Source organism: Thalassophryne amazonica, chromosome 15, assembly GCF_902500255.1.
Source record: "Thalassophryne amazonica chromosome 15, fThaAma1.1, whole genome shotgun sequence".
Lineage (NCBI taxonomy): Eukaryota > Metazoa > Chordata > Actinopteri > Batrachoidiformes > Batrachoididae > Thalassophryne > Thalassophryne amazonica.
The window spans coordinates 81810837-81825539 of record NC_047117.1 but is presented as its reverse complement, the minus strand read 5'-3'; the positions used below and the strand labels follow the sequence as shown (position 1 = coordinate 81825539).

General features: G+C 48.0%; 1 protein-coding gene across 42 annotated transcripts in view; it reads left to right on the top strand.

Annotated features, from left to right (window-relative positions):
- rims1b (regulating synaptic membrane exocytosis 1b) overlaps positions 1 to 14703 on the top strand; it is a 175356-nt gene that overhangs the window by 144939 nt on the left and 15714 nt on the right. For all 42 annotated transcript variants that reach the window (XM_034188988.1, XM_034188986.1, XM_034189026.1 and 39 more), the window contains one exon: positions 1823 to 2040. In XM_034188988.1, coding sequence (XP_034044879.1) covers positions 1823 to 2040 — 218 coding nt within the window. The remainder of the gene's footprint in view (positions 1 to 1822; positions 2041 to 14703) is intronic.

Genomic DNA, 14703 nt, shown 5'->3' with positions numbered 1-14703 from the left:
TTTCCATTGAATTGTTGTGACTTTTTGTTGGATTTGGCTTGTACCTGTGTGTGTCTGTATGTCTCCCACTGCATGTGTCAGATCTCTCCTTGCATGCATCATGTGCTGTGGCTGCCTGAACTCCCCTCATTCTCCTCTCGAAGGTCCTCCCCTTGCATCCTACACCTCTGCTGCACCCCCTTCCATAACTTCCCTCCAGGGTGCGGTGGAGAGACCCCATTCCACCCTCCCCGTTCCCAGTCCCTTCCTGACTCCTCTGGACCACTGGACTGTTGGTGTGAGAGGTCTGGAGGTGGTGGAGGCTTTGGGGGATAGAGGTAGCATGGCAGGGATTCCATATAGCACCGTGGCCTCTTCTGAAGGGATAGACATGCAACGACTCCTCCAAACCCCTAGGAGGAGGCAGCGAACTCTCTGCAGCGTCTGCTCCAAAATAGACAGATAATGTCTGGAAACTTGCGGGACAAGCTTGTCAGTTTGGACAAAACGTACTACAAAAGAACTGTATTATTTTCATTTGTGTTACAGTGCAGCGGTGGACAAGGCTAACCTAAAAGTTAGCTTAGATAGCCGCTGATCCACTAACTGAAAATGGAATTGTGATAATGCCAAACTGCTCAGTGTTAACTTTTAGTATATGAATTTAGCTTTAGGGCCCGTCTGTTATCTGTCTATTCCAATGTAGATGACCCATGGTCACAGACGTACAGTCATGAAATGACATGAATGAGAAGCAGTTCGCTCATCTCATGTCCACATCTGCTGGCACCCCTCAGGACTGACACCTGTGCCACAGGACTGACACCACGTCATGTGGGTCATGTCGGTCATATCTCACGTGTCAGATCGCCAACAGGAACAAACATATGATATCAGGGTTTACAAACTATTAAACTTTATCTAAAAGAAATGTTAGTTGATTTACCCTATGGTCACATTATCTACAAGCGACAGCAAACGATATAGGCAAAGCAAGAACTTACAAAGCAAGAACTGGTTATTCATTTAGAGTCAGAGTGGCCATTTTGCAGTGGCAATCGGCGGTGATCGCTATGCTGCCAACCAGGTGGGCCAAAATAGACCGGAAGTCTATTTTATGCAAATACTGAGCGACGCAACACAGCGACTGCCAGTACAAGTGAATAGCTAATGTGACATCACATAATCCAAAATGGCAAAAAAACTCTCTGAAACAGCTTATTTCTGTATAAATCTAATATATTTCTCATGTATGTTGTAAATGGTAGCGAGAAATAAACACTTTGAAACCTAAAAACAGTTTTGGTAACCAGATAACACCTCAACAAGTGATTTAGAAGACATCTTATGAAAATGTTTAGCATGCACGCCTCAGGGTAGCCCATCAAGTGGCAAAGCCAACTGCCTGTCACCCTCAGTTTTAGCAAATATGACCGTATAGTTAAAGTTGACTGAACTAAATTTTGTGGAAACTAATTTGTCCATTAATGGTTTTCAGAGTTATCTAAAAAGTTAATCTGCTAACAAAACGTTTTGCTCTGCTAATTAGCTGTTATCTGATTACGTGGACTATATACCTGCCACTGGTACAATGTGTCATCAGTGCCGTACATTGGACTCTGAGATGATTACTCATTTGTTATTTGAGGCAAATGCTGTATAATTAAACATAATTTCCAAACCAAACGTTTAGCCTGTCGTCATCCACCGCCTCACGCCACCTGTGCCATTTCTTTTGTACTGCAAAAATAAAGGTACAGTATGTTGTAAGTTAATATCACCACCTCAACACAGAAGGTCACAGTTCACTCACTCTTTTTGTCACTGCGCTTCCCTCATCCAGTCGGCATCTGCGGTCGTCGGGGGGCCGCAGTATGCTGAAGAGCTCCAGTGTGAGCGGAGAGATCTACACCCAGGAGCACACTGATGGCAGCCAATCAGACACGGCGTTGGGCACGGTGGGTGGCAGCAGCAAAAAGAGACGCTCCAGCCTCAGCGCACGGGTGGTGGCCATCGTTGGCAACCGTCATAGCCGCAGCACTTCACAGATCAGTGGCCCTGGTGAGTTACCATGGCGACACTAAAAGGTAGTGATTCATTAGTGCTGGTTTTGTATGACCCACTGATTATGTGTGATATTAAAGGAGATTTCTGTTGAAATACTCACATAAAGTTCCTGTAATCCTCAACCTCCTGGATCTCGCAGATGTACTGCACCTCTGTTAATGTGAAACCCTGTAGCCATTAAGGTTAAATTTAAAAGCTGTTATATTTGGGGCCATATTTGTATAACTGTCTGGTCTCTCAGTTACACTGAGCTCAGGTGTTGGTTGATTTCCTACCGTTCCTCCACTTTGCAGAAACTAGGAATTTTGAGCTACATAATTGCCATGATGTTGACTTGTGGAAACCCAAAACACAAATCTCCTCAGAAACCTGCAAGTAATATCACATATACTAGTTCCTTGCTTTCCTGCAGCTTGATGAGTTGCAGAAACAATTTAAGGTCAGTTCTTATGAAAATGCTTCTCCATAAAGCTACATTATCATCACAGTGTCGCTTTATCTGAAAGGGAATGATGGGTACCTACTACCTACATACTTGACATTCATGTCTCCTGACTCTTGACTTGGGTGCCATGAGGTGGCAAATATCACTTAATCCATCGGTCTCCGGTGGGTTTGGGGCTCTGGTGGAGGGATGACTTCACATTTCCACTGACAACATAAAGTGCCACATTCACGATTTTCCCAGTTTCAAGACATATAAGCTCGCTGGGGGCAGCCGGATTTCAGTGGGATTCACGGAGGCTAGCTCAGGGATCTTGATGTCAGAATTCCTCACTGCCGAGATACTTAAACTGCTTCACCTTGGGCAATAACTCTCCCCTGACCTAGAAGGGGACAATCCACCCATTTCTGACAGAGGACCATGGTCTCAGATTTGGAGGTCCTGATTCTCATGGCCACTGCCTGATGAAGCCAGCAGAATCACATCATCTGCAAAAAGCGGAGATGCACCTCTGCACATTGAAATCCTGTCCATGAACATCACGAACAGGATTGGTGACAAGGGGCAGCCTTGGCAGAGTCCAACATGCTCCTGGAACAGGTCTGATGTGATGCCAATAATGCAGACACAGCTCCTACGAGGTCTGTTAGAAAAGTATCCGACCTTATTATTTTTTTAAAAAACCATATGGATTTGAATCACGTGTGATTGCATCAGCCAAGCTTGAACCCTCGTGCACATGCGTGAGTTTTTTCACGCCTGTCGGTTGCGTCATTCGCCTGTGAGCAGGCTTTGAGTGAGGTGTGGTCCACCCCTCTCGTCTATTTTTTATTGCGAATAAATGTCTGAATGATTTGGAGCTTTGCTGCATCAATTTTTTCCAGAAACTGTGAGAGACCTCCAGGTGGACACCGTTCGAAAAATTAATATGGCTTTCAGGGACGATTTTATGGGGATTAAACAGATTACAGGGTGTTACTACCGCTTTAAGGATGGCCCACAACTGCTGAGAGTGCGGCGCGCTCCCAGCCCCCATCGACAGGCTGACACCCCGCTGGAACAACCAGCGGGGTGTTTGTTGATCCGGGACCTCGTCTGACTTTCACAAAAAGGCAGAAGATGTGGACATCAGCACTTTTTCCAGCACATTCCACCTTTACAGGAGTTTTTTTCATGGAAAGAAAAGTGGAGGGACGCGCCACGGCTCCGCGCGGAACTCCTCCGCACGTCTGTCTTAATGTGCCGGAAAAGTGCTGATGTCTTTTCACAATTCCTGTGCTAGTCAGAGGACATACCGGATCAAGACAGCGTCCAGTTTAAAAATGAACGGCACATTTCACTGTTACAGGAGTTTATGTCATGGAAAGAGAAGCTGCTCCACCGCGCGTCGCGGTGCAGCCGCTCTGCGCAAAGGAACGCCGTGATGAAGCCTCACGGGACATGTTCTGGCATGTCCAGCTCATGCACAATCACAATCGGATATTCATACGACTGGAAAGCAACCGGAATCCGTCTGAAATCCACCTGAAAGCTGTCCTGTGAGACCAACACGGAGGTGGTTTTGTCCCACGTAATGAACGGCTCCGTGGCGCGTCCCTCCGCTTTTCTTTCTCTCAAAGCCTCCTCACAGGCGAATGACGCAACCGACAAGCATGAAAAAACTCACGCATGCGCACGAGGGTTCAAGCTTGTCTGAAGCAATCGCACGTGATTCAAATCCATATGGTTTTTTAAAAAAATAATAAGGTCGGATACTTTTCTAACAGACCTTGTACTTTGGTCATATAGAGACTGAATTGTGCGTCACAGCAGTTCCGATACCCCATTCTCCCACAGTGCCCCTCACAAGACACTTTGAGGGACCTGGTTGTACACCTTTTCCAAGTCCACAAAACACATGTAGATTGGCTGGTCATACTACATACAGAGTTTGCAAACATTTGTTTAAAATTTGCACAGCCTTCCATAACATTCGCCATCATGCTGTTTTGGGTGTTATGAGCGTACACTGTATAGCTGCCCAACGTGCTTGTAACGTGCATTCTGGCCCTGCTGTGCATGCAGCTTTTCTTCAGCCATCAGCTTTTTTTGTCCGTGTGTGTGTGTGTGTGTGTGTGTGCGCGCGTGTGTGTGTGTGTGTGTGTGTAGTGGGAAACTAAGCAAAGATATCTTGGAATAGTCCAGACTGGTGGACTGTTGTTTCAGACCTGAGTTGGAATGGATATCTGAACATCCAGTCCGGTCAGTCATAGACAGCCTGCTGACCACTGGAAAGTCCTCATTGGTATTTTGTTTTAGGCAACAAAAAGTCATATCATTTATCAATGCAGTGCCTCGGTTTGAATTCTGAAAAATAACTGGGCACAGTTTTAATATAAATTTGCTGATACTGCACAGTATCAGCCTCGCTTTTGATATTCACAGCACATGTTCCAGAGGTGTTTCTCTGCTATATATACCCTGTTTATAACCTTCAGTTGGTATATATGATATATTACGTGTGATGTTATAAGACAGTGTTGTCGTGACTATGATTAGTGGTGGGCACAGCTAACGTTAAAGTTAACTTCAAAACATTGTGGCTAACAGCAAAATTTTATTCTATAAATATGGCTTTAGCTTGGTTTTTTGGAAGTAAAACCCAAAAAACAGACCTAAAAACCTGAAAATGTATGTTTTTAATATATGTTTTGACACTAAACCAACAAACCACTAAAACTTTGAGCTAAGGCTAATGAAAACAGCTAATTACAAAATTTTATAATGTGAGTTTTGCTTTAACGTTTTTTTTTTTTTTTTTGAGGTGAAACTGTCAAAACACACCTAAAGACCTGAAATTTTATGTTTTTTAGTATATGTGAAAACACTAATTCAACAAACAGCCAAAAGATTGAACTGAGGTTAATGAAAGTCACTAAATGCTAAATTTTATTATCAAAATTTTGCTTTGGCTTGAAATTTTTTATGTAAAACCTGTGAGACACTTGACCCAGCTATCTTAGCTAATTATAGGCCAATCTCCAACCTTCCTTTTCTCTCAAAAATTCTTGAAAGGGTAGTTGTAAAACAGCTAACTGATCATCTGCAGAGGAATGGTCTATTTGAAGAGTTTCAGTCAGGTTTTAGAATTCATCATAGTACAGAAACAGCATTAGTGAAGGTTACAAATGATCTTCTTATGGCCTCGGACAGTGGACTCATCTCTGTGCTTGTTCTGTTAGACCTCAGTGCTGCTTTTGATACTGTTGACCATAAAATTTTATTACAGAGATTAGAGCATGCCATAGGTATTAAAGGCACTGCGCTGCGGTGGTTTGAATCATATTTGTCTAATAGATTACAATTTGTTCATGTAAATGGGGAATCTTCTTCACAGACTAAAGTTAATTATGGAGTTCCACAAGGTTCTGTGCTAGGACCAATTTTATTCACTTTATATATGCTTCCCTTAGGCAGTATTATTAGAAGGTATTGCTTAAATTTTCATTGTTATGCAGATGATACCCAGCTTTATCTATCCATGAAGCCAGAGGACACACACCAATTAGCTAAACTGCAGGATTGTCTTACAGACATAAAGACATGGATGACCTCTAATTTCCTGCTTTTAAACTCAGATAAAACTGAAGTTATTGTACTTGGCCCCACAAATCTTAGAAACATGGTGTCTAATCAGATCCTTACTCTGGCTGGCATTACCCTGACCTCTAGTAATACTGTGAGAAATCTTGGAGTCATTTTTGATCAGGATATGTCATTCAAAGCGCATATTAAACAAATATGTAGGACTGCTTTTTTGCATTTACGCAATATCTCTAAAATCAGAAAGGTCTTGTCTCAGAGTGATGCTGAAAAACTAATTCATGCATTTATTTCCTCTAGGCTGGACTATTGTAATTCATTATTATCAGGTTGTCCTAAAAGTTCCCTAAAAAGCCTTCAGTTAATTCAAAATGCTGCAGCTAGAGTACTGACGGGGACTAGAAGGAGAGAGCATATCTCACCCATATTGGCCTCTCTTCATTGGCTTCCTGTTAATTCTAGAATAGAATTTAAAATTCTTCTTCTTACTTATAAGGTTTTGAATAATCAGGTCCCATCTTATCTTAGGGACCTCGTAGTACCATATCACCCCAATAGAGCGCTTTGCTCTCAGACTGCAGGCTTACTTGTAGTTCCTAGGGTTTGTAAGAGTAGAATGGGAGGCAGAGCCTTCAGCTTTCAGGCTCCTCTCCTGTGGAACCAGCTCCCAATTCAGATCAGGGAGACAGACACCCTCTCTACTTTTAAGATTAGGCTTAAAACTTTCCTTTTTGCTAAAGCTTATAGTTAGGGCTGGATCAGGTGACCCTGAACCATCCCTTAGTTATGCTGCTATAGACGTAGACTGCTGGGGGGTTCCCATGATGCACTGTTTCTTTCTCTTTTTGCTCTGTATGCACCACTCTGCATTTAATCATTAGTGATCGATCTCTGCTCCCCTCCACAGCATGTCTTTTTCCTGGTTCTCTCCCTCAGCCCCAACCAGTCCCAGCAGAAGACTGCCCCTCCCTGAGCCTGGTTCTGCTGGAGGTTTCTTCCTGTTAAAAGGGAGTTTTTCCTTCCCACTGTAGCCAAGTGCTTGCTCACAGGGGGTCGTTTTGACCGTTGGGGTTTTACATAATTATTGTATGGCCTTGCCTTACAATATAAAGCGCCTTGGGGCAACTGTTTGTTGTGATTTGGCGCTATATAAAAAAACAAGCAGGGTCAGTACACGAGCGAACAGAGTTGTCAGGGCTGAGGCAAAAAGCAGGATCCGGTACACAGAGCTGAGTCAAAAAACACGGCTTGGCAAAACAGGACTGAGACAAAGTGCTGGTAAGTGAATGAATCAACAAACGAGCAGGAAGGAAGTGAACTGAAGCAGTTTAAATACGAACAGGTGTTAATAAGATAATGAGATGCACATGGCGAAGGACGGGCCTGGAAGAGGGCGTGGTCAGGTGTAAACTAAGCGGCAAAAGAGAAGCAGAAAGGCGATGACAAATGGGCAAGTAAATGACAGACAAATGGGGCGTGGCCAACAGTGATGAGAAAGTGCAGGTGCAGAGACTGATCAGAAGAAGACTGATAAAAATGAAGCTGGGTGTGAACACGTGAGAACTGAGAAGAGTGCAGACACAGAGCAGATGAGAACAGGATGAGACAGACAGGTGCAAGTGAGTAGTGAAGAGATTACAGACAAGACAACTAGAGATCATACAGAGAAAAACATGAACAGGAATCTAAACTTGAACAGGGCTGAAAAGCAAACCAGAACATGATAAACAGAATGATGGGAAATAACACACCATGACAAAAACTAAGTGGCACAGACAGACAAAACTATAAGAAAAATAGAAACTAAGTGATAACAAAACCTGGCATTACAGTACTACATATTACAGAAATGAGAACAGCAAAAATAGGCAAACAATAACTAAATGATAAACCATGAAAACACAGACTGATAGAACAAAACTAGAAGGGAACTGGAACATGGCTGAAGTCTAAGAGTAACAAAGAAAGAAAGTGCCAAAGCAAAAATAGAACGTGGAATAAATGTTGGGAAAGTGTAGTGACACGGACCCACAACAGGGAGTGTAAATGAACGGACAATGAAAGAGTCGAATATGAACACTTTACTGTTGTGAAAGAGCACAACCAAAACACAGCGGATTACAGAATTTGTGAAAACAGTCAATCCACAAAGGTGACGTGTGGGCAGGCTCGAGGATAGAAGACGTCTGTCCTGAGAAGAACCGGAACCACACGATTTCCTCCGCCACCGAACCTGGAGAATACTGGAGCCGCCAAGTCCCGAGTCCCCAGGTGGCCACCGTCTCAGAATGTCGGATCTGGTACTGCTGGCGAGGAGCAGAAACAATAAGATGTGGGTGCGTGCACACCCAGTAACAACAATGGTGGAGATTCCACCTCCACCTCTCACACACACTCGTGCAGCTCCTGTCTTAAACACTTATCTGATTGGGGTGTGAAACGAAGCCATCGCTGATTACACAGACCTCACTGATAAGGCACTCCACAGGAAAGCAGCTGCAAAATGAATTCAGACTAAGACACAGTTAGATTCTGGCTGAGGATATTACCTTCACAGGTAGATGATATCTCGGCAACGAGGTGGAGATGACGTCCGGTCTTTATGGAGTGGAATGATGAAGTGTAGATGGGTGACAGCTGTCATGAGATAATGAGTGACAGCTGTCACCCCCGGCTGTGTCCGTGGCGGCAGCGCCCTCTTGTGCCTGAAGCCCGCACTTCAGGCAGGGCGCCCTCTGGTGGTGGGCCAGCAGTACCTCCTCTTCTGGCAGCCCACACAACAGGACCCCCCCTCAACGGGTGCCTCCTGGCGCCCAACCAGGCTTATCCGGGTGACGGCGGTAGAAATCGGCCAGGAGGGCCGGGTCCAGGATGAAGCTCCTTTTTACCCAGGAGTGTTCTTCGGGTCCATACCCCTCCCAGTCCACCAAATACTGGAACCCCCGGCCCATTCGACGGATGTCCAGGAGCCGGCGCACTGTCCAAGCTGGCTCCCCGTCAACGATCCGGGCAGGAGGCGGCGCCGGACGGGGAGCACAGAGGGGTGAGGTGTGGTGTGGTTTCAGTCTGGACACATGGAAAACAGGGTGGATCCGCAGTGAAGCTGGGAGTTGGAGCTTCACTGCGGCAGGGCTGAGGATCTTGAGGATTTTAAATGGTCCAATGTACCTGTCCTTCAACTTAGGAGAGTCCACTTGGAGGGGGATGTCCTTTGTTGATAACCACACCTCCTGCCCGGGCTGGTATGCAGGGGCTGGGGACCGCCGGCGGTCTGCATGGGTCTTAGCCCTCGTCCGGGCCTTCAACAAGGCAGAACGGGCGGTGCGCCACACCCGACGGCACCTCCGCAGGTGGGCCTGGACCGAGGGCACACCGACCTCTCCCTCCACCACGGGAAACAACGGGGACTGGTACCCCAGACACACCTCAAACGGGGAGAGGCCGGTGGCAGAAGACACCTGACTGTTATGTGCATACTTGATCCAGGCCAGATGGTTACTGCAGGCCGTCGGGTGTGCGGATGTCACACAGCGGAGGGTCTGTTCCAACTCTTGGTTGGCCCGTTCTGCCTGTCCGTTCGTCTGTGGGTGGTACCCGGACGAGAGGCTCACGGTGGCCCCCAGTTCTCTGCAGAAACTCCTCCAGACTTGAGAGGAAAACTGGGGACCACGATCCGAGACTACGTCACTTGGTATCCCATGCAGATGGACGACGTGGTGGACCAGGAGGTCAGCAGTCTCCTGGGCCGTTGGGAGCTTCGGGAGGGCCACGAAGTGGGCTGCCTTGGAGAATCGGTCCACTATCGTGAGGATGGTCATCATGCCCTGGGACGGCGGGAGGCCCGTGACGAAATCCAGGCCGATATGGGACCAGGGGCAATGAGGCACCGGAAGCGGCTGGAGAAGTCCTTGGGTCCTTTTGTGGTCTGCCTTGCCCCTGGCACAGGTGGTGCAGGCCTGGATATACTCCCGGACGTCGGCCTCCATAGACGCCCACCAGAAGCACTGCCGGACAACTGCCACGGTCCTTCGCACCCCTGGATGACAGGAGAGCTTGGAACCGTGACAGAAATCCAAGACTGCAGCTCTGGCCTCTGGTGGGACATATAGACGGTTCTTCGGCCCAGTTCCAGGGTCCGGGCTCCGTGCCAGGGCCTCCCGGACGGTCTTCTCCACGTCCCAGGTGAGGGTAGCCACGATAGTGGACTCCGGAATGATGGGCTCCAGTGGATCCGACTGCTCAGTTTTGACTTTGTCTTCGTGTACCCAGGACAAGGCATCCGATCTCTGGTTCTTGGTCCCGGGGCGATAGGTGATCCGGAAGTCAAAACGCCCGAAGTACAGTGACCAGCGGGCTTGCCTGGGGTTCAGCCGCTTGGCGGTCCTGATATACTCCAGGTTCCGATGGTCAGTGAAAACCGTGAACGGCACAGACGCTCCCTCCAACAGGTGTCTCCACTCCTCAAGAGCCTCTTTCACTGCAAGGAGTTCTCAGTTGCCGACGTCATAGTTCCGTTCAGCCGGGGTCAACCTGCGAGAAAAGTAGGCACACGGGTGAAGAACCTTATCAGTCTCTCCGCTCTGGGATAGCACGGCTCCTATCCCTGAGTTAGAGGCGTCCACTTCAACCACAAACTGGCGGCCAGGGTCGGGCTGCACACCAGAACTGGTGCAGTCGAGAACCATCGTTTCAACTCCTCGAACGCGGCTTCGCACCGATCCGACCAGGTGAAGGGGACTTTTGGAGAGGTCAGGGCTGTCAGGGGGCTAACTACCTGACTGTAGCCCTTAATGAACCTCCTGTAGAAATTTGCAAAGCCGAGGAACTGTTGCAGCTTCCTACGGCTTGTTGGTTGGGGCCAATCTCTCACCGCCGCAACCTTGGCCGGATCAGGGGCGACGGAGTTGGAGGAGATGATAAACCCCAGGAAGGACAAAGAAGTACGGTGGAACTCGCACTTATCGCCCTTCACAAACAGCCGGTTCTCTAACAACCGCTGCAGGACCTGACGTACATGCTGGACATGAGTCTCAGGGTCCGGAGAAAACATGAGTATATCGTCCAGGTATACGAAGACGAATCGGTGCAGGAAGTCCCGCAAGACGTCATTAACCAAAGCCTAATGGGGTGTTAAATGCCGTCTTCCACTCGTCTCCCTTCCAGACCCGAACCAGGTGATACACATTCCTAAGATCCAACTTCGTAAAGATTTTGGCTCCATGCAGGGAGGTGAACACGGAATCTAACAAGGGCAACGGGTATCGATTGCGAACCGTAATCTCATTCAGCCCCCTGTAATCAATGCATGGACGGAGTCCGCCATCTTTCTTGCCCACAAAAAAGAAACCTGCACCCATCGGGGAGGTGGAATTCCGGATCAGCCCGGCAGCTAATGAGTCCCGGATGTAGGTCTCCATTGATTCGCGCTCAGGTCGTGAGAGGTTGTACAGCCTGCTGGACGGGAACTCCACGCCTGGAATCAAATCAATGGCACAATTGTACGGACGGTGCAGGGGAAGGGTGAGTGCCAGATCCTTGCTGAAGACGTCAGCAAGATCATGGTACTCAACCGGCACCGCCGTCAGATTGGGGGGGACTTTGACCTCCTCCTTAGCATGTAAACCGGGAGGAACCGAGGAACCTAAACACACCCGATGGCAGGTTTCGCTCCACTGACCCACCACCCCAGACGGCCAATCAATCCGGGGATTGTGTTTCAACATCCACGGGAAGCCCAAAATCACGCGGGAGGTAGAAGGAGTCACAAAAAACTCGATCTCCTCCCGATGATTTCCAGACACTACCAGAGTTACAGGTTGTGTCTTGTGCGTGATTAAAGGGAGGAGGGTGCCATCTAGTGCCCGCACCTGCAATGGCGAAGGGAGCGCCACCAGAGGGAGCCCTACCTCCCTAGCCCATCTGCTGTCTAGCAGATTCCCTTCTGACCCCGTGTCCGCCAGTGCTGGGGCTTGAAGGGTTAAATCCCCGCTCGGGATTGTAACTGGGAGTCGTGTGGAAATATGTGTGTGTCCCACATGAATGTCTTGGCCCACCCTAAGCCCAGTTTCTAGGGGCGGGCGTTGGTGTTTTAACCGATTGGGGCAGTCTCTTAACTGATGCTCACTCGAGCCGCAGACAAAGCACAACCCGCGGGCCAGCCTCCTCTGTCTGTTAGGTGGTCTAAATGTGGCCCTGCTCGTGTCCATAGCGGAAGGGAGAGGGACGGCGCGTGCCCGGCCACGTCCTTCGGCTCGCTCCCGACGGCGTTCCTCCAACCGATTGTCTAACCGTATAACGAGATTAATAAGCCCATCTAAATCCCGCAGTTCTTCCTTAGCTACCAGGTGCTCCTTCAGGACCGACGACAGTCCGTTTATGAAGGCGGCGCGGAGCGCAACGTTATTCCAGCCGGACCTCGCAGCAGTCGACTGCATATTCGGCTGCGCTCCGGCGCCCCTGTCTCATTGACAGAGGCACTGTTGAAGCAGTCTCTCCTCTGTTAGGGTGATCAAAAACCGTTTTGAACTCCCTCACAAACCCAGTATAAGTGGTAAGGAGCCGTGAATTTTGCTCCCAAAGCGCCGTAGCCCAAGCGCGTGCCTCACCACGAAGCAAATTAATTACATAAGCCACCTTACTGGCGTCAAGACGCGTACATTACGGGACGTTGTGCAAAGACGAGCGAACACTGCATAAGAAAGTCCGCGCACGTCTCCACACAACCTCCGTACGGCTCTGGGGGACTTATGTATGCTTCGGGGGATGGTGGGGGGGGGGTCGTTGAACGACCAGTGGAACGTCTATATTCTGCACTGGGTCGGCAGGAGGAGGAGCTGCAGCAGCGCCCTGAGCGCGCGCTTCCACCTGTGCGGTGAGAGCCTCCATCCTGTGATTAAGGATGACGTTTTGCTCAGTCATCAGATCCAACCGAGCGGTAAAGGCGGTGAGGATTTGCTGCAACTCACCAATCACGCCTCCTGCAGACGCTTGTGCACCCTGCTCTTCCATTGGCCGTTCAACAGATGGGTGACGCCCCTCGGGATCCATGACGCTGGCCGAGATACCCTGTTGGGAAAGTGTAGTGACACGGACCCACAACAGGGGGCATAAATGAACGGACAATGAAAGAGTCGAATATGAACACTTTACTGTTGTGAAAGAGCACAACCAAAACACAGCGGATTACAGAATTTGTGAAAACAGTCAATCCACAAAGGTGACGTGTGGGCAGGCTCGAGGATAGAAGACATCTGTCCTGAGAAGAACCGGAACCACACGATTTCCTCCGCCACCGAACCTGGAGAATACTGGAGCCGCCAAGTCCCGAGTCCCCAGGTGGCCACCGTCTCCGAATGTCGGATCTGGTACTGCTGGCGAGGAGCAGAAACAATAAGATGTGGGTGCGTGCACACCCAGTAACAACAATGGTGGAGATTCCACCTCCACCTCTCACACACACTCGTGCAGCTCCTGTCTTAAACACTTATCTGATTGGGGTGTGAAACGAAGCCATTGCTGATTACGCAGACCTCACTGATAAGGCACTCCACAGGAAAGCAGCTGCAAAATGAATTCAGACTAAGACACAGTTAGATTCTGGCTGAGGATATTACCTTCACAGGTAGATGATATCTCGGCAACGAGGTGGAGATGACGTCCGGTCTTTATGGAGTGGAATGATGAAGTGTAGATGGGTGACAGCTGTCATTATCTCATGACAGCTGTCACCCATCTACATCCGGCTGTGTCCGTGGCGGCAGCGCCCTCTCGTGCCTGAAGCCTGCACTTCAGGCAGGGCGCCCTCTGGTGGTTGGCCAGCAGTAACTCCTCTTCTGGTGGCCCACACAACAATAAACACATGATGAATATAGCAATTAATAAAACAAGGGTGGGGCAGAAAGAGCAGAACCATATAAAGAGGGAAAATAAGGGCTGAAGCATGGAACTGGGCGGGGCATGACAAGTATCTGAATTTTGCATTAGCTTTTTTGGATGTAATCCCCCAACAAACAGAACTAAAGACCTGAAATTGTAATATGTTTTAGCATAAACATGGAGGTTCTCAAATAGGTTTAACAAGCTCAGATCAGATGATCAATAATTAAATGAACAAATGAATTAAAGCAGTAGTTTCCATTCAGCATACAGTTTCTTCACAGTACAGAAAGTAAATTTAATAATCTGATTAATGTATTTATTGTGGATTGACATCCTGATCCTCCATCTCCTTGAGATGATGCCTGTTGCCTTTGCATGATGTTTCAGTTTCGCTTATTGGATTAGTGTATGAGCACCCACAGGTACAAACATGTGATTTTAGTGTTTACAAATGTTTTAACTGAATTAAAAAAAATGTTAGTTGACCTAAAGTTAGTAGGAGTAAATTTAGTACAAGCTAATTGGCACACTAATGGTTAGCTTGTCCGCTAACCATTAGTTAGCTGACAAACTAATTCACTGACGCTAAGAAACAAGTTTTGCTTCTTCTTTTGTCTCGTATGTACATTAACCTTGATCCTTTGGTTACTCTGGTAACTGCACGTCACTCAGTCCTAACAACGGAACATCACAGTCACTGCAGGAAGCTGAAAGTACAGATTTGTCCTGAGGACGAGACGCTATCAAAGCAC